Below are 19,415 nucleotides of genomic sequence, written 5' to 3'. Positions count from 1 at the left end.
CTCCACAGCCTCCCAGCCAGGCCTGACCATTGGTTTGTTGGTTACAGGCCCAGGTAGGTCCTGCTTATCAGGCTCACACCAGGACGAGTCGCTTTGCTGTGACTTCAGCTGTTACCTCCTAGCACCTAGTTCCAGCTCAAGTAGGGTTAGGCTGCCTCCCCATCCTAATCTCTGCTTATCCCAGTGTTTTTGGTACTTGCTACTGGGCTCTGCCAAAACACCAGCCTTGCCTCAATCTGGGCTGTATTATGAAAAGAAAGAGTTTGGGGTCCCTGCAAACCTATAAATGCCATGTGCACCAGCAGCCAGCTATTTACCTGTGAACTAAGGTGGCTAGCCCTCAGGTGACTAGTGGCCAACTGGGCCTGTGAGCCTATGCCTTACAGAGGTGAAGGGTCCCTGCTGTCTGGGCCTGACAGAGTCCAAAACTGTGATCTGATTGCACAGCCAATGGTCTTGAGGCCGCTGGAGGTGTCCTAGGGCTTGCCCTCTGAGCAGCCCAAGGCTTGAGCTATTCGGTAGCCTAAAGCACACCTGACTCCTCCCAGCCCCAGATACTGCTCTGATTTTATGAAAGCCATCTTTCCTGACTGCTGGCAGGGGTCCTCAGGCCTCTGCACTGGTGTTCTCTGGAGACTACCTGGGTTGGGTACCTCCTGCCTTGGGCCTTGGACTGCGTGGCATTTGTCAGGTTGACACAGCTAGTCACCTGGGAAGAAGGAACCTCAACTGAAGAATTACCTCTCGTCAGATTGACCTGAAGGCATGTCTGTGGGGTAGTTTCTTGACTGCTAGTTGATGGAGGAGGGCAGGGCCCAGCAGTGGCATCCCTGGGCCATAGTTGTGTGAGAGAGCCTAGGAGTAAGCTAGAGAGGGAGCCAGTAAGCAGCGTTCTTCCATGGTCTCTGCTCCAGTTCCCACTTGGGTCCCTGCTCCAGCTTCCCTCAGTGATGGACTGTGACCTGAAAGTGTGCACTGAAATAAACCATTCCTCTCCTAAGTTATTTTTGGTTCAAGTTTTTATCTTGGCAATAGAAACAAACTAGGTCAGGCCTCTGCTAACCAGAGGTTCCCCACACTGAGTTCCTGTGCCCTGGAGCCGCAGGGCTGCAGCTGGGATCCCGGGCTAAGGGCTTTGGTGCTTTTGTCTCTTAGGGAAGGTTGAGCTTTAATCCAAGGGATTACCCAGTGAGTGGGAAGCAGAGAGTGGGGATGGGTGCTGCCCAGATGCTGACCACCTCAAGCATCTGGCCAGCATGAGGGAATCTTTAGGAAATGACATTGAGGGATGCTGGGGGAATCTTTAGGAAATGACATTGAGGGATGCTGGGGGAATCTTTAGGAAATGACATTGAGGGATGCTGGGGGAATCTTTAGGAAATGACATTGAGGGATGCTGGGGGAATCTTTAGGAAATGACATTGAGGGATGCTGGGGGAATCTTTAGGAAATGACATTGAGGGATGCTGGGGGTTGCGGCACCGCAGCTCTACAGGATGGGGAAGACGGCCACAAGCTGTCAGCAGGTCACCTGGGAGGGGTGAGGGTGAGGCTTGGGCAGCAAAGCTCGCTAATTTTGATTGCCTCTTTGGGGTTAATGGATACTGACCGGGTAAGGACAAGACAGGGTCAGGATAGCTTGTATTGCATTAGATGAGGGAGAAGCATGGAGCTGTCCACGCCTGGAAGCCTTGGGGGTGGGAGGGGCCAGAGGCTGACAAGTGTGAGCCTGGCAAGAGGACTCTGACAGAGGTCCCCTCCACCACAGGCCTCAATGAGTCTGCCTGGGCCTGAGTTCCTGGACCCCTATGCTAGAGATCCCCGCGCTGGATGAGTCCTAGAGAAAAAGACTCCCCACTGGGCACTCTCAATGCTTGTATACACTTTGTGGTTTATTTGGTGGTCAGTATTAATGTTTTTGCTACTAAGTGGAAGAAAGCTAATAGAACGTAATCAAAATAGTGGTTTAATTGACGGATTTTACTTGTTCCTTGCACCTGTGCCTTCTTCAGCTCCTACCTGCCTATTTAGCTTATGTGAGTGCAAACTGCACACCATGACCCCCCAGGGCCCACTCCACCACTAGGTACTTGCTTTCCCCACCTCAGCTCCAGAGACGTGATGGTCTTTAGCTCTGGAAGTCTCAGCCAGCCTCTCCTCCATTCTGTCTTCATTCTCGGGTGCCACCATCATCCGGTGCTGGGGTTTGGCCCCCAGTTTGTGGTCAGGCCGGTGTTCAGGTCTTGAGCCTGGTCGAGTATCCAACTTGCACTCAGCTCGATACTTGCCCTCCCCCTCCCTCTTGAAGGAAGCAGAAGACATGGCTTTGGGCTTGGGGGGCTGTAGCCATGAGTGGCTGAGGATCTCATCAATGTGCAGCCGCCGGTTGACATCTGGCTGTAGGATGCGGTAGATGAGATCCTTGCACTCACCAGTCAGGTTCTTGGAGCGTGGGAAGTCCACTCGGTGCTCCTTCTGGATGCGCAGCATCTTTTTGATGTCAGAGTCATCATAGGGCATGGAGCCACAGACCATGATGTAGAGGATCACACCCAGGCTCCAGATGTCATATACCTTGGGCTGGTAGGGGATGCCCTGCAGAACCTCGGGGGCCGCATAAGCCGCTGACCCACAGAAGGTCTTGCTGAGGACGATGCGCCCACTCCCGTCCCGCAGGCAGCGCTTGGAGAAGCCGAAGTCAGACAGCTTGATGTTGAAGTCCTTGTCAAGCAGAAGGTTCTCGCACTTGAGATCTCGGTGGACAACATCCAGATCATGGCAGTACTTGACGGCCGAGGAGAGCTGGCGGAACATCTTACGTGCCACGTCCTCATGCAGGGCTCCTCGGCACTTGATGAACTCAAGGAGGTCGCCCTGGACGCCCAGCTCCATGACAATGTAGATGCGTCCATCAGAGGTCTCAAAGATCTCGTAGGTCTTAATGATGGAACGGTGGTTGACGGTCGCCAGGATGTCCATCTCCCTAGGAAGGAATCTCTCCACAAAGTCAGTGGGTGTTTTCTTGCGGTCTATGATCTTGACTGCCACGTTGAACTTGAGGCGCTCAGAGTAGGCAGATTTGACTTTTGCATAGGAGCCCTTGCCCAGATTGATTCCTACGATGTAACCCTTCTTCCTTAGGACCGCGGCATCGTCCATGGTGCCAGGAGCGGCCGGTGCCGCCGCCCTCTACATCCCCTCCCGACACGGGCCGGCAGGCATTGTCCTCATTCCCACTGTGGGGAGGCGTCTGGTTGGGCTGGCCTGGACTTGGAGGAGTGGAACGCTCAGCATTGTCACCAAGTGACCAGCGAATGAAGTCATAAAGCCAGGCTGCTGGGAGTGGAGACTAGGCTGTGGGCAATGGGGCCCCTGCAAGCCAGGAAGGCCTAGAAGGAGCACCCCCTCCCCACCCACTGGAATGAAGCTGGCATTCAGGCCTGTGGTAACCCTCCCTGTCCCTCTTTCTTGCTGTGGCTTCATTGTCACCAGCGAGGCCCAAAGGGAGGTGATCAGATCCATCCCCAAGCCTGTTTCCTTATCAGGCCTTGGGAACTGGTCCTGTGTGTTCCTCATTTCACGCGAGCTGATTCCCTGCCCTTTCTTTGGGCTTTGAAGAAAACCTCCTGTGAGCTTGTGACCCTGGAATCAGTGGAAGCTGCCCAGGTCCAGTCAGTCCAGTGGTGGTCCCAGTCTGCTGGATGAGAGCAGTCCCATGTGTGGGGTCAGGAGTTGGCAAGGGTCTTTGGGCAGAGTAGGCAGATGAGCCGCAGACCTGGTGAATAGGTGTGTGTGTGGATAGGAGGGTAGGTAGTGCTAGGGGATGTACCGAGGGTCCAGGGTAGGCAGGTGTGGAGGATAGATACAAACATTGGTGAGATAACCAAGCAAGCAACTGCTGAGATTGGATAAGTCAGGAAAGAAGAGAATGTCATGAGCTTTTCTCTAAATGATAGGCAGGCCTTGTACAACCCAAGTCATTTTTAAGACGGTTGCTGTTAGAGAAGCCAGTTGGCTTTGAGATGCATGTGGAAGCCCAGGGCCTTGGACCAGAGCAGGCCTCTGATGGTCTAGGGTGGGGGAGTTGGGAACAGCCAGCCTGGGCCTTTCCTGGGAGGAGGGAACTGTGTTGGGCCTGGTGCTGGATGGCTCAGGGATTGACGGCCCTTAGCATTCTCCATAACGAGCAAGCTTCTGAGTGGAGGGGTGGGGCTCACTGTGCCCCCACCTTGGGTTTGTGAGTGGTGAGCAGGGATTGCATGAGGCGCTGCAGCACTGCTCACCACTTGCATGCTGCTCTGTCTTGTATTTTGTGCATGAATGTTTGTTTTGCAAAGTGGCATCTTGTATAATCTTGGCTACTTTAGAAGTCCTGTGTTCATTTTCACGTCTCACAGGAGTCTTACGCTTGCAGTGAGCTGCCAAGATGTGATCCAAGGATCCTGTGTTCAGAGAGAAAGCAAGAAGGCCTCTTTCTAGTGGGGGAGGCAGGACAGAAGGCTTCCAAGAGGAAGTGACATAACCCAGGTACAGAGGAGCCACCAGGGAGACAAGAGGGGAAAGATGATATGGGGAACAAGAATAAACCACCTTGAAGTCCTGGTCCTAAAGCCCCTGAGTGCCACTACAGATGGCTGAGTCAGATTCAGCAGCCCACATGAATGGTTCTGCAGGATAAGGCCACATGAGGAGAATTGGGCTCAGTCACTTGCAAACGCTACTCAGGGCGCTGTGCTCTGTGGTGGGAACCCACCTTCTCTGAGCTATTTCTACACCTGTAATGCACATAGCAGGAGCTCTTGCATCTCTTCCCTACCCCCACTGTCTCCTACTTAAATTTCAAGTAGCCTCAGGTCTTGTTGGTCCCCCAAATCATAAGAAGACTACAGAGATGAGAGGGGAGGAGCCTACACCTCTCAGGGCATCCTCCACCGCCCAGCCCCATATGTCCTAGAGGCTTCAGCCATTCAAGTTTCTGCAGGGGGCTTCTCCAGCGGTCACTCTCTTCCAGTGTCGCTCAGGGTCAGCACTGTGCCTCAACCCTGGATACTTGGTCCTCACAGGCAAAATTCACAGAGGTGGGCTACAGAGCGTTGCTTGGTCCCAGGAGGCTTTGAAGAAGACTAAGTCCCTTGGCTGAGCCCAGGGACATTGGCATAGTCTTCAGAGGTGAATTGGCAAGTATGCTTATGGCACGTGTTGGGGTGCAGGGATGAGGGGGTGTGGATGGGCAGATCAGAAGCTAGCATGGAAATCCTTTCTGAGGGTGGTAGGAGGTAACCTAGGTGTAGCTGTGAACACTGGGAGATGACAGGTGGAACAGCAGACAGTGAGATCATGATAGGCTGGATGTGGTGGGGGACGCAGGAAGAACAGGAACTCACTGGACCCCAATTCTCCAGGGTAAATTGGCATTGGTGTCTTCCCAAGGTAGAGACATGGGTGGGGGCAGGGTTGAGATGAGTCTAAATGTTCTTATTGTTATGTATTAAACCCTTAGACCTCCATGAGGTTGCCCAGAGTGAGGTGAAGAGAAAGGGGCCACAACACCAAGGTGAGGACTGCTTGGGACATGGTGTCAGCAGGGCAAGCGGCACATGGCAGCCAGTGGTGCCAGATGCAGGCCACACCCATGTGGAATACCATTAGCTGCCTCCCTTGCCTATAAGGTTCAGACATGCTGCCAATTTTGCTTTGCCAAGGTCTGCTTCCCGCTCTGACTGAGGGCATCTCCTCTGGAACAGATTGAGATTGGAAGAGAATGGGATGCAGCCAAAGCTATACAGAGCTGTGGGACATTCTTGGGTTAACTAGTGGAGCCCCCTACTTCTGGGCTGAGAAATGGTGGTGTGGAGCAACTAAGGGCATAGTTGAGAACTGGGTGCCAGCTGGACATGGAGGGACATGTCCCTTGATGGGCAGAACTGAAAAACCAGCTGCCAAGCAATTTGGGGAGCCCAAAAGGTACTATGGGGGTCAACCTGCCTTCCGTAGTCTTCTCTGAGCCCCCCACAGGCAGGTTTGTGCAGCCGAAGCCCTGGGGTAATGATGAAACACCTGCCTAGCCCCTGAGCTCCTGATGCAGCCGGTGCAAGCCCTCGGGTGCAAGACAGGGCTCTGGCTTCCAGCCCTTCCTCTGCAGGCAGCCCTGTCCATCCCTGCACTTCTCGGCGCCCCCCCCCCCCCCCCAGAAGTTGTGTCTTCCTCACTTAGCTATCTTCCCTGGCCTCTGCCCCTCTTAAATCCTCCCAACCAGCCTCTGTCTGCTACTGCTAACTCAACCCTGGCCTGAGGATACAGTCTGGGCTGGGGGCGTGGGAATGGATCTCCTTATGAATGAGGATTTGCAGTCTAATAGGAAGCCAAGGGGAGCCCAGGACCAGGGTCTGCACCAATATAGTGATTTATTGCTTCTTTAGCCATGTTGAGTTACCAAGTTCAAAGGGGGGAGAAGAAAGTGACGAAAATAGCAGCTCATCCGGGACTGTCTTCCTTCTCTCTCTCGTCCCTTGACTTCTAGGCTCAGACTTCAAGCCATGAGCTCTGCCTCATTCCCTGCTGGCCCCCTGGGCTGCAAGAGGCTCACTAGGTATGTGTCTCTGGAGGCTGTTGGGGGTGCCCTTCCTCTGTCTCCCTGTTCAGTTCACTGTTAAGACCCAGGGTCTCTGACTGCTTGGCCACTTGCACAACATCTTCCTGGAGTTTTGTCTCAGGTTGGGCCTCGGGCCGTGCCTCTTCCCTAGGCTCCAACTTGGTGGCAGACTTCTTATCGGCACCAGTGGGTTCAGGGGTCCATGGGGGCTCAGTGGCCCGGGAGCTTTCTCCCTCTTTGTTGATGGCTGCAGAGGACAGACCTCGTGCCTTGGGCTGCACCCAGCAGTGGCTGAGGATCTCATCAATGTGCAGCCGCCGGTTGACATCTGGCTGTAACATCCGGTAGATGAGGTCCTTGCACTCACCAGTCAGGTGTTTGGAGCGTGGAAAGTTGACGCGGTGCTCTTTCTGGATGCGTAGCATCTTTTTGATGTTGGAGTCGTCATAGGGCATGGAGCCACAGACCATGATGTAGAGGATCACACCCAGGCTCCAGATGTCATACACCTTGGGCTGGTAGGGGATGCCCTGCAGAACCTCGGGGGCCGCATAAGCCGCTGACCCACAGAAGGTCTTGCTTAATGTCAGTCGACCACTATCATCCCGCAGGCAGCGCTTGGAGAAGCCGAAGTCAGACAGCTTGATGTTGAAGTCCTTGTCAAGCAGAAGGTTCTCGCACTTGAGATCTCGGTGGACAACATCCAGATCATGACAGTACTTGATGGCCGAGGAAAGCTGATGGAACTTCTTACGAGCATCATCCTCTTGCAGGGCTCCTCTGGTTTTGATGAATTCAAGGAGGTCACCCTGGACCCCAAGCTCCATGACAATGTAGACCTTGCCATCAGAGGTCTCAAAGATCTCATAGGTCTTGACAATAGAGCGGTGGTTTAGCATGGCCAGAATCTCAATCTCCCGAGGAAGGAATTTCTCCAGGAAGTCCGTGGGGGCTTTCTTGCGATCGATGATCTTGACCGCCACGTTGAACTTTAGGCGCTCAGAGTAAGCGGATTTGACTTTGGCATATGAGCCCTCTCCCAAGTTTATCCCCATGATGTAGCCTCGTCGCTTGAGGACGGCAGCGTCATCCATGGTACCGGGAGTGCCCAGTGCCTCTGAGGCTGCCCTCTACATCCCTGCCAGACATGGGCCAGCAGCGTCCTCATTTACACTGTGGACAGAGAGTCCTCTGAGCTGGCCAGGCCTGCTGTCCCTGCCTCCTAAGAGGCCAAGACTCTAGCATGGAACATTCAGCACTGTCTCCGGGGGTGACTTAGTGGGTGAAGTCACAAAGGAGTAGTGCCTGGGGGAAATGAGGCTATTACCTGAGCCACTTGGACTTGGAACCTAGAAGGTCTGCCAGTGTACTGGAGCAGACTAAAAGTGAACAAAACGGCTTCATGTTTGGCTCCACCTCAGGTAAGAGAGGGTTATGGGACACAAAGGTCTGCCCATGTTTCTAAACCTAAAAACCGAGCTGCCGTAGAGCGGCATGGCTCACTATTGCAAACCAGGTCAATTCAGGGGATCCAGGGTGGGTGGTCCTATCAGCCAAGGGTCAATTAAGGATAATCAGAAGGAGTCTTGATAAAGGGGTGCATCACAAAAGTGGGAGCAAAATGTGGGGAACCCTGTAGGTAATGAAGCTCCCTAAGGTAGGGCAAGGGAATGGAGAGGGCCACCCCTCCACAGGCCAGTGATAAGGAAACCATTCGTGACCCCCACCCCTCAGCTCTTAATCCTGTTTACACAGGCAACCCTCAATGGCACAGACCAGGGCTGAGAAGGTGAGGGTTCATCTTTATTCAGGCCCTGTACCTCCTCTGGCTAACACTGTGTTTCACTGTGGGGTTCAGTTGGACTTTTCACTTCTTGTCCCGCTCTTTTCTCACCCAAACCTTTCCTGCTCCTAACAGTGGTGCTGCAGGTGGACAATTGGCAGGAATTCTGCACCTGGCTGTGAGTTCCCTGGTAAGGACCTGCCGAACCCATGGCTGGCTGGGCTCCCGGGCAGATTTGGAGTGGGGGTTGGTGTAGGGGCAGAAGGCTGGGCCTGGATCTTGTACTGAGTGCTGGGAATGTGCCACCAGGACTGTGCAAATGCCAAGGGCAGTGCTGGATAGGTATCTTTGCTTCTGCCAGCAAGGGCCTCTCCCTCTGTTGTGACAAGTCCTGTGTCCAACATCTGCCCTGGGGCCAGGACCTATGGAAGTTGGAATATCTGATGGTTTGACCTAATCTTGGGTTTGAACTTGCCTTTATCCACCTATAAGGAGTTAGCGTCCGTCACTCACATGGCTCCAGGTATCACAGACTGGAATCCTGGGACTTGGTGGAGGGCACTAAAGTGAGTTAGGTATGCTGAGGTGACTGGCTTTCCCCCTTTCTCTTTGTGTCCTTCCCCAGAGCTGGGCCTGTACACAGGTGGTGGTCCCTCCCCCGGAACAGACTGCTTCACCATCTGCTGTCTCTCGCTTCCATGCTGTTCATGAGGGGAGGTGTGAGGTCAGCACGTGGAGCCTCGTTTCCAGACTTTAGCCTCATCTCTGCCTGGCCTTTCTCCTTCATGGTATAGGTAGGACCTCCCCAAGGTCTGGTCTGGAGGATCTGGGCTTTTCTGTTATCCTCTCTGACATCCCTTAGGCCATTTGCTCCTCTGTTGACATTGTTTTGTGTTCCTTCCCCATCTCAGAGCCTGCCAGCCCTCTGGATTTCTTCACTTTCACCACAGAAGTTCGGCCTTCAGAAGACTGCTTTAGGGTGTATGTTGGGCACTGGGACAGACCTGGGCCTCCAGGAGTAAATATCATTCAAGTCCTACGCTGCCTCCTCAATTCTCTAATCCCAGGTTCCCACTCTTACCCGCTCCAGACCCGGGTCCCGTACACTGTTGATCCTTGTGATCCTAACCAGCACTAGGGACCCCTTTGACCACCTCGCCGCCAAGGCTCCGTCCCCGAGTCCCGCCTCTCGGCTCAGCCAATGGCACGCCTCGTTTCCTATAAGCCCGCCCCCAGACCCCGCCCACTGCCGCCCAGTGCCTTGGCCTGGCCTCTTTCCGGCGCTCCTGCTCACGCCCCGCCCCTCGTCTGGAGCGGGCCGGTCCTGCCTTCCCCCCGCCCCCCAGCGCCCGGCTCGGCGTTCATTGGTTAGTGCGGGCTGGGGGCGGGGTCGCGCGGGCCCGAGCAGGACGGCCGCCATCTTGCGCGAGCCGGAATCCCGTCCCGCTCCTGCGGCCTAGAGTGCGCGCGAGTCGGCGGCGTCCCCCTGCAGCTGCCCAGCGTCGCCGCGGCCCAGCCGGATCCCTCGCCCGCCACCTCTCTGTCCCCGGCCGGAGTCCGGCCTCACGCCCTCATCTGGGCCAGGTCCGGCCTCCCCGCGGGGTCACGCCGCTGCCCCGGGGACGATGAACGGAGGATAAATGGTGCCCAAGGCAGACAGCGGTGCCTTCCTGCTGCTCTTCCTGCTGGTTCTCACTGTCACCGAGCCGCTGCGGCCAGGTGCGCGGCGCCGGGGGTGGGGGCGCGGCCGGGGGGTGGGGCCGGGGACGTCCTTCCACCCGCGGCAGCTGCGCGGCCACTGCGCCTCGGCAAGGCACAGGCCAGGCCTGGCTGCGGGCCTCTCGTCCCCTGCCCGGGCACAAGTTGGAGTGTACTGGGTTCGGAGCCTCGAGGATGTCGCCTTCGGACCCACGTCTGTCGAGCACCGCGTGCTCTGCGAGCCGCTGGCCACGAGCTTCTGGGGGCTGAGAGCAGCTTGTGGAGGCACCTGGTGTCCCAACTGTCCGCCCAACTGTGGCTTTGTGCCAGTGTTTCAGTTCTGGACAGCGATGGCTGGTGGCTTATTGCCTCTTAATGAAACGCTACATCACACAAGTCTAGCCTGGCCCCACGGACGTTCTGGGAGTAAACCAAACCCCACGTGCAGGGGACAGAGTCCTCTCAGTGGTGACCAGCACTTACTGCTTTGTGTGTGATGTGATTAAATACTTTAGGTTCTCTCTTGGAGTTTTGTGTGTAGTGGAGAAACTCAGGTCACTTTTTTTTTTGTCTATGTCCATACTCCTGAACTGCACCAAGAAAACCTAACTGCTCCCCACTCTCCAAAGCAGGGTTGATTTATCTATCCATCAGGCACAAGAGTGCCCCATACAGCCTCATTGTTACTTTAGGGATCTGCCAGAAGTTTTAGAAATAGGGGTGTCTGTGAACTTTTAGGTGAAACGAGATGCTTTAATATATGTATTCTGTGTCGGTAGACTTGGCTCTGTACTGGTGCAGTGGCAAGTAGAGTTCTTACTGTTTTTAGTGGAGGATGGTTCCCATGAAGGAATGCCCAAGGCAAGTCTTCCATGGGTGACATCATGGCTGGGTGTCATCAGGTCGGTACACCCATAGCAGTGTCCTAGCCTGTAACATTGCAATGCTTGGCTTTGTGCCTTTGTCGCATGTGGAGCTGTCTGCCTGAGCCCCAGTGACCAAGACCCTAGGCCAACACTCAGCTGAAGAGAGTGCTTCCCTGGGCTCCATGAGCGGAACTCAGTACAACCTGCTGCTCTGCATAGTGAACTGACTGTAAAGCAGCCTACTGGATATGGTGCTTTGGCCGGGCTAATGGGTTTGTGGTTCTTGTGATTGAAATCTTGGTAAACATGTATACATCTGTATAGAGTGAATTGCCATCCCTTTCTGTGTCCCGGGTCCTGGTTTTGCAGATGAGGTCTCTAGGCCTGAAAATGGAGCCCTGCCTTCCCTCCTGCCTTGTGCCTCCTGTTCCAGGGCCAGCATCTGCCTAGATCACAGAGGCGACCGATGTTCCTAACCTTTTTTCCCCTGCCAGTCTGTTCACATAGCCTGCCCCCTGGCTGAGTGCAGTTGAGAAAGGATATGTGAGTTTCTGCTGACTGCCCATCACTAGATAAAATTAAATGCAGAGAAGAAGGCCCTCTCTTTAGAAGTATTGAAGAAGAGAGCAAATGTGAATTCTTCAGTGTCTTCCTGTATGTTGAGCATCCCTGAGTGTGGGAACCCAGAGCAGATGACAGAGGCCGTCCATCCATTTGTACATGTGCAGCAAGGGAGGGTCTCACTGGAGCCCTCTTACAGTCTGAATGGGACATGTGGTGTAGAGGCTCCAATAGAGGGGACTGTGATCTGGAATCTATGGCTTTCTGGGCTGGAACTTGGCAGCAGCCCCCAGTGCTGTCTTAAGTTGTCCAGTAAAACCCTGAGAGCTCTAATGTACCCCCTGTCATGGGCAGCAAAGACAGGGTTGCTGGGCCAGGCTTTTTCTTGTGTGCTATTGTGTCTGTACACGTTCCTCCTGTCTGTCCTGGGAGTGCTGGGCAGAGTCTTTGCTGGTTTTGCAAGAGGAAGGTCCTTTTGTGGTCTAGATTTGCTTGCTTTCTGTCAAGGTCCTAGGTCTGATCCATACACAGGTGTGAGGAGGATCTAGTTAGTTCTCTTAGGAGGGAGGCAGAGGGCTGTCTTCTTGCTCCTGCCCAGTGTTATTTGTGAGGAAGAGTCAGGGCATTGTGGGTTTCTGTGGCACAGGCGAGGCCTTTCAGAGATAGGTGGGGAGGCAGTGTGTGGAGCAGGGCTTGACTTGTCAAAACTTCTTTTTCTATTTTGTTTTTATAGTGCTGGGTAATGAATTAGGGCCTTGTGCATGCTAGGCAAGAACTCTGTCGCTGAGCTACACCTCCAGCCCCCATATTTCTTTTAAAATGATCTTGGTTGGTTGAAGATGTTACATGTCAGATACTGTTGTAGCATTAATGTTTGTGTTAACTTTCAGTGGTTTCTGGAACTGTTACTAGCCCACTTTTATAGACAGAAACTAAAATAGAGAACTCTCATAAAGCTAAGTGACCCAGGTGAAATGTTACCCTAGGAGCCTGGCTGCTTTGGTCATTATGCACCTTTGTTTGGATCCTTGTCCATCCTGGCTGTTTGTGTCCAGTTTGGACCGCAGAAAGACCTCATGTTACGCTATTAATTGGTTGGTTGGTTGGTTGTTTTTTCTCGACAAGGTTTCTCTGTGTAGCCCTGACTCTCCTGGAATGTACTCTGTAGACCAGGCTGACCTCTTAACTCAGAGAAAGATCTGTCTGCTTCTGCCTCCTTAGTGCTGGGATTAAAGGCATGTGCTACCACACCTGGTTTATAAATTAATTTTTTTTTAACTCTAGATGTGAAACCTCTGGCTGCCTCTGTCTTCTGATGGGTCCCAGAGGTCCTTAGGTGATGGTACCAAACTTCTTGCCATCTTAGTACTCTGCTCTGATTATTCCCAGTCTTTGTGGTTGGCCAGTGTATTAAGGCCTCTCAATTTGGGGAAAAAAGGGGTTTGGACCTTTGAAGTAGCTATGACAAGAAGCTGGGGTGGTACAGGGGGCAGGAGGGCTCTGAGAGCCACTCCTGGCTTTTTTCCCACTGTAAGGAGTGCAGCATTAACTGCTCACCCTAACACTGTGAGTGCAGCATTAACTGCTCACCCTAACACTGTGAGTGCAGCATTAACCGCTCACCCTAACACTGTGAGTGCAGCATTAACTGCTCACACTAACACTGTGAGTGCAGCATTAACTGCTCACCCTAACACTGTGAGTGCAGCATTAACTGCTCACTCACCCTAACACTGTGAGTGCAGCATTAACCGCTCACTCGCCCTAACACTGTAAGGAGTACAGCATTAACTGCTCACCCTAACACTGTGAAAGCTCTCATTGGGAAAGAAAATCATGTCGCAGTTTCAGCCATAGCTTTCTCCAGTGTGACTCTTGCCTCCCCAGCAGGGCCACAGTCCCTTCCTGCCTGGCAGGCCCCATAAGAGGCTTGGACCCCTTGGGAGGTATTTGTCTTCCTTGTATTCCAGCTGTGCTGCTTCCAGCTGTGAGTGACCTTAAGTCACTTGCCTCTCCTTGCTAGCTTTGTAGCTGGAATGGAAGCTTGAGTGAGTTGGCTCCTAGTTCAGGGTTCTTTAACCTCTGGAGTCCAGCGTACCTGGTGGAGTAGCGCAGGGGCTGGTCAGTAACGAGTGGAAGGGACAGAAGCTCAGACACAGCTAGATAGTTGAGGCTCTCTGGCCTTGACAAGTGTGTGTGTGTGTGTGTGTGTGTGTGTGTGTGTGTGTGTCCGGAGTTTCATGTGTTTTTCTCTAGAGCCTAGTCCCATCATGACACTTTGTAGTAGCACATGTGACTTCTGAGTTAACAGTTTCATTCCTGATTGGAGAAATAGTGCTTTCCAACTTGACTAGCTAGTGGACTGCCCTTCATTTGAAGAAGAAATCTTTTAGAGCTAGGCATGGTGGTGCACACCTGCAGTCCTAGCCCTTGGGGTGGAGGCAGGAGGACCAGGAAAGCAAAACCAGCTGGGCTCCCTGAGACCCTGAAAAAAAGAATGAAAGAGAAAATCATGGAAAAGTTATGAAAAAAGCAAAGCCCTGTATATCCTTATGTCACAGCAACATTCTGAAACACGTAAGTGCCCCACTTCCCTGCTGGGGAACTTACTTCGGAATAAGTTGCATCCGTGTGTCGTGGCCCTTTACCCCTGATCATATGGACCATTTCAGGGAACAGGAGGTGGCTTCTGTTTAGCACAACCCTGCTCTGCTCACTCGCACCCTCTTTGTGCCATGTCAAGTACATAGGCCCCCAGGGTACAGGAAGCCTGGGGTTAAAGTTGACATGGTGGGGCAAGTAGGCATCCGCGTGTGAGTGAGTGCATACTCTCTGTTATCCCAGTGAGTGCTTCTGGATAGACACGAAGATGTGCTGAAGATAGGTTTTGCCTTTTCTGTTGTCTTCCCCGGCCTAGTTCATAGATCCTTTCCTCTTAGCAGTGGTGAGAGGTGGTCTGGATATCACGTAGTGTCCTACGGTGAGGGCAGACCCTCTGTCTGCAGGTGGGCTCTCGTAGCCATAGCAAGGGATCCAGCTGTACGTCCTGTCTTCTTGGATGACAGTGATCCAGTAGTTGATTTTTTTTTTCCCCTGCTGGGATGAACCTTTGACTGTTGGAGAGTTCTTTTACCTCCTCTGGTCCTTCGGTAGGTTTTTGATTCTGAAATGTTGATGCCCATATTTAGGACCCAGGAAAGAGCCCGTGACTAAGCCTATGTCTTGTTGGTGTACAGCTCTGTCATCTGTTTGTCCATCGCCTGTGTTTATGTGTGCTGAGGACATCATGACCTTTGGTTTTCCTCCCAGCCTGCAGAACAGATTGGTAACCTGCAAAGCCCCGTTTGGAGTCCCAGACAACCGAACAGAGTGGTGCCTGGGCTTAAAGTGTGGTTATTCTGTGACAGCTGTGGTTTTGTTTCTGGTTTGATTTACCAGCTGTCTTGGAAAGTTTAGTGGAAGCTGGTCACATTTTGTCATAGCAGGCCTTGGTAGGACAAGCCCAGGCTGGAGGTAAATGGCTTGGAGGCCTGTGGTTGTGGTGTAGTGGCTCTGGACATAGATGTCTTTGAACTTAGGTGGTAGAAGAGTGAGGTGTAACTGTGATTTTACGTGAGCTGTCTGTCAGAAGATCAGAAGTTGTTACAGTTTGCTTTCTGTTGCTGTGGTAAATACCACAGCCATAGCAGCTTGGGGAAGAAAGAGTTTATTCCTTTTAGTCCATCATGAAGAGAAGTCAGGGCAGGAACCTGGAGGCAGGAGCTGACTTGCTTCCCCAACTTTCTTATAACCTAGACCCACCTGCCATAGGGATGGCACTGCTCACAGTGGGCTGGTCTCTCCTGCGTCAATTAGCAATCAAGAAAATGCCCTACAGACCTGCTCACAGGCCAGTTTGATGGAGGAAATTCCCTGGTGTGCCAAGTTAATGAAACTATGACAAGTTATACAAAGGCCTTTTTCTCATCCAGGTCAATGGCAGGTGATTGTAGTGATTCAAAGCCATGTACCCTGAAGCCACATTGCCTGGGGTCAAGGTTGTACATAGTGCTTTTTGTGTTCTCTTTCTCTTTCCTCTCGACTACTTTTGTGACTCAACTTCCTCCCTTTGAATATAAACATCATAATATGGCTTCATGGAGATGTAAGGATTAAAATGGGTAAGGAAATATTCCAAAAAGTGTCCCATATAAAGCAAATGCTTTAGACAGATTATCTCCTGGTGTTTGCACAGGCAGATTTGAAGGAGTCTAGAGAACCCTGAAGTCCCTGAGCCTGATGGTACGTGTATGCAGGTCAGCAGGGCCTCCCCCTAGGAGGCACCAGAACTCAGTGTAGTTAGTGGTTTTAAGCCACGCCACACACATAGCATCTTCTGCAGGGTTTTCTTAGCTATCACACTTTTTGTTTTCAAATTGTATTCTTTATGTTTTTACATTTATTTTAGTTATTTTTGAGAATTTCATGCATGAATACTGTATTTATATCATTTCTACCCCGCTCTCTTCCCTCAATTCCTGTGTTCCCACTTCAAATTCATGACCCCCTTTTCTTTATTACTGTTACATATATTACATATGCACGTGTATACATAAATACAACCTGCCAGGTCCATTTAGTGTTGCCTCCTATGTATGTGTATAGGTATACTCAGTCTGACTGCTTGGGATTGAGTAACCTCTCAGGGGGTTCATCCTCTAGAAAAGAAGAATGATTTTCTTTCTCTTAGCTTCTTTGCCTGTAGCTCTTCCTCTAGGTGTGGGGCCTTGTGAGACTTTTCCCTCATACACATCTGATGTCACTTGGTATTGTCTTTGTGCAGATCTTGTTTGAGCAACCATATTGTGAAGATTTCATGAGTACAGCTCCCAGTCATAGACGATGTGAACATCCTGGTCCTCTGCCTCTTAAAGTCCTTTCTGCCTCCTCTCCTTTAGGGTCCATACCTCTCGTTTTTGTTTTTTTTAAGATTCATTTATTTACTATGTATACAGTGTTCTGTTTGCATGCGTCCCTGCAGACCAGAAGAGGGCACCAGATCTCATTACAGATGGTTGTGAGCCACCATGTGGGTGCTGGGAATTGAACTCAGGACCTCTGGAAGAACAGTCAGTGTTCTTAACCTCTGAGCCATCTCTCCAGCTCGGGTCCATACCTCTTTTGCAGTGTTCCCTGAGCCTTAATTGTAGGAGTTGTGTGTCAGATAGGGATGGACTCTCCTCACTCCCAGCCTTGGACCACTTGTTGTCTGCTTTTTGACCAGTTGTGGTTTTCTGTGATTGTGCTGCAAAAAGAAGCTTCTTTGAGGAGGGCCGAGAACTTCTCTGTGGATGTAAGGACAGGTATTTAGAATGCAGGTGGGAATTATACTGGTTTAGGAAAGTGGCAGTAGATGGTGCTTCTTTAGCAGTGGTTCTCAACCTGTGGGTCATGACCCCATGGGTCACATCAGGTAGCCTGCATATCAGATATTTACATTATGATTCATAACAGTAGCAAAATTGCAGTTATGAAGTAGCAACAAAATAATTCTGTGGTGGGGGTCAGCACAACATGAGACCTGTGTTAAAGGGTCGTGGCACGAGGAAGGCTGAGACCCACTATTCTTCAGGGTCCATGAACTCGCCAGCTGTGGGTAGTTGCCCTGGGTAGTAAGCTAAGTTTATAGAACTAGGCGTCAATTCCTTTAGTCCAGCTAAACAGCCTTTGGTTACCTCCAGGATACAAGTGCTACCACTGTTGCACCCTTGGGACTATCTTGCCGTGCTGGTCACTCCTGTGACCACAGGCTTCGCAGTTGGGTAGGTCTGTTGACTGCTTTTCTCCCTTGGCAGCTTGCCCAGCTCCTTTGGCTAGTGTGGTGCTAGTCCCCAGGGAGGAGGCTTCCAGGTCAGTTCCAGCTCAGTTTCTCTACTGCATGGGTCCAGAATGTATGGTGTCCTCAGCAGTTGGGTCTTTCCTTCAAGTTCTAGGGGGTAGCCAAGGGCAACAGCAGTAGCCTGTGCTGTTTTAGAAGTCTCTTCAACTCCCCTGACCAACAGTTTGGTTGGTCATGCCTGGTACTAAGGTTTTTGCTAGTCTGTGGCTCTTGGGAGAAGCATTATCCCTCCAAGTAGTATAAACTCATTTGATTTTATTATACACACATATTATTTTTAAGTAAGCACTATATATATATTGATAGATAGATAGATAGATAGATAGAGTCTCTCTATAACCCTGGCTGTCTTGGAACTCATATATAGACCAGCCTGGCCTCAAACGTACAGAGATCTATTCCTTGCTTTGCCTCCCAGTGCTGGGATTAAAGGAGTTTGCCGCTATATCTAGCTTATCCTTAGTGTTCTTTATTTCCTCCTCCCTCTCCTTCCCCAGATAAAGCCCCTCCCGTTTTTCCCATTTTCCCTTCATGGTACCTGGGTGTTACTAGTCCTTTCCCACCCCCACCCCCTGCCCCCAATCCCGTCCCTTTCTTCTTTCTGTAGTTACTCCAGGTTATACATCTACATCTAAAGATTCAGAGCTAGGATCCATAAATAAGAGGAAACATTCAGCCGCTACACTCTGCACAATGCCAGGATTGTTAACAGTGACAGGTTTTACTAGTTGAAACATTCATGTGTGTTCCTTGTACCTGGACAGGCACAATGATTGCTCTTCCAGAGGACCTGGGTTCAATTCCTGGCATCCACATGGCAGCTTATACCTGTCTGTAACTTCAGTTCTAGGACTTATGACACCCTCACACAGGCATACATGCAGGCAGAACACCAAGGAACATAAAATAAAAACAAATTATATATTTTTAAGAAGAAGCCCATTTATTTTAAAAAAAAAAAGGAAATCAGTTATGGAACAAATGCACAAATGGCTATTTATATTTTAACATAAAGGACAGTAGTTCTTTTAGCCAGATTGCCGTGTAGCTGCCTTGACGGGGGTGGGGGGGGGTGGGGGAGGTGGGGGGCAAGGAGGGTGGGGTGGGGGGGGTGGGGGGGTGGGGTTCTTGTAGCCGTTGTATAGGAACATGAGGTGGGTGAGGGAAGGGACACAGGCGGCTGCCGGGCCTCATGTTTGGTGGAGCGTGCTCCTTGGGTATTAGCTGTGCTGAGAGGCAAGAAGTGAGGGCCTCTTGCCAATGTGGATCCTTCCCGAAGCTTCCCAGCCTCTCAGCCTAGGGTAGAGGTGGGGTCTCCCAGAGAGAGAGGGAGTTAGCCTTGGGGACTTCTGGACTTGGGGACAGAGTTGACTCAACATGAGCTTGTCCTGGGCAGCTCGTGCTGTAGGCTATGGTTGGGGGCTGGCTAGACATGATGGCTGCACTCTCACTGCGCTATCACTCGGAGCTTCCTGCCTTTCTTCTGCCTGGTGAGCTGTTACTTAGTTACCCGGAGCTGGTCCTCCGGCTTCCGTGTTCTACCCTCGCTCTCTTGCCTGCTTTCCGCATAGGCTGACTTCTGGTCGCTGACATTCAGCCATCTTGTCACTCAGCTTGTTGTCTGTCTTCTTCAGTATAGGGCTGCTTCCTGTTGGCAGGACAAGGTGGGTTAGCTGACTTGAGGGTGCGCCCAGGCAGATCCAGCTTGCTCTTGTTCCCTGAAGAACCTACTTTAGGAGTTCATAGCTATACTTTTGTGTGTGGGGTGAACAGGTGGGAAGGAATCGACCTTAGCTGCTGTCATTCCTCAGGCACCACCATCTGATGGTGTGTGTGTGTGTTCCTATGTGTATATGTGTTTATGGGCACATGGGCGCATTGCAGACTAGAGATCAACTCTGCGTAGTCCTCAATTCATTCTCCATCTTAGGTTTTGAAGCAAGGTCTCTCACTGTCTTTGGAGCTTGTGGATTTGGCTAGATTGGTTGGCTAGCAAGTCCCACAGATTTTCCTGTCTTCACCTCTCTAGTGCTAGGA

General features: G+C 51.7%; 3 protein-coding genes across 13 annotated transcripts in view; 1 reads left to right on the top strand and 2 right to left on the bottom strand.

The window, feature by feature from the left end:
* Positions 1-1,950: 1,950 nt before the first annotated feature.
* Positions 1,951-3,306, bottom strand: Tssk2 (testis specific serine kinase 2). The gene has a single exon (XM_059276896.1). It carries the CDS (start codon positions 3,157-3,159, stop codon positions 2,083-2,085), a length of 1,077 nt encoding a protein of 358 aa, XP_059132879.1. The 5' UTR covers positions 3,160-3,306; the 3' UTR covers positions 1,951-2,082.
* Positions 3,307-3,333: 27 nt separating this feature from the next.
* The window catches only part of Dgcr2 (DiGeorge syndrome critical region gene 2), a 73,728-nt gene continuing 57,646 nt past the window's right edge, over positions 3,334-19,415 (top strand). Inside the window, exons 1-6 of one of the 11 annotated variants that reach the window (XM_059276886.1) lie at positions 3,334-3,445; positions 4,398-4,527; positions 5,064-5,169; positions 5,501-5,554; positions 6,521-6,589; positions 7,204-8,013. In XM_059276886.1, the coding sequence (XP_059132869.1) occupies positions 7,995-8,013 (19 nt within the window). In that variant the 5' untranslated portion in view covers positions 3,334-3,445; positions 4,398-4,527; positions 5,064-5,169; ... (1 more) ...; positions 6,521-6,589; positions 7,204-7,994. Of the gene's footprint in view, positions 3,446-3,602; positions 3,787-4,397; positions 4,528-5,011; positions 5,182-5,500; positions 5,555-6,520; positions 8,014-9,757; positions 10,095-19,415 lie in introns of those variants that run through there. The other 10 variants (XM_059276888.1, XM_059276883.1, XM_059276889.1 and 7 more) reach the window with 10 other exon arrangements.
* On the bottom strand, positions 6,388-9,600 carry Tssk1b (testis specific serine kinase 1B). Its single transcript, XM_059276895.1, has one exon. The coding sequence runs from the start codon at positions 7,684-7,686 to the stop codon at positions 6,586-6,588; it is 1,101 nt and encodes a 366-aa protein (XP_059132878.1). The 5' UTR covers positions 7,687-9,600; the 3' UTR covers positions 6,388-6,585.

This window comes from Peromyscus eremicus, chromosome 12 (genome assembly GCF_949786415.1).
Source record: "Peromyscus eremicus chromosome 12, PerEre_H2_v1, whole genome shotgun sequence".
NCBI lineage: Eukaryota > Metazoa > Chordata > Mammalia > Rodentia > Cricetidae > Peromyscus > Peromyscus eremicus.
The sequence above is the reverse complement of the archived record's forward strand: the minus strand, read 5'-3'. Positions and strand labels throughout refer to the sequence as shown.

Coding starts and splice junctions, on each gene's coding strand:
- Tssk2 (XM_059276896.1), bottom strand. CDS start 3,159: ATGGACGATGCCGCGGTCCTAAGGAAGAAGGGTTACATCGTAGGAATC.
- Tssk1b (XM_059276895.1), bottom strand. CDS start 7,686: ATGGATGACGCTGCCGTCCTCAAGCGACGAGGCTACATCATGGGGATA.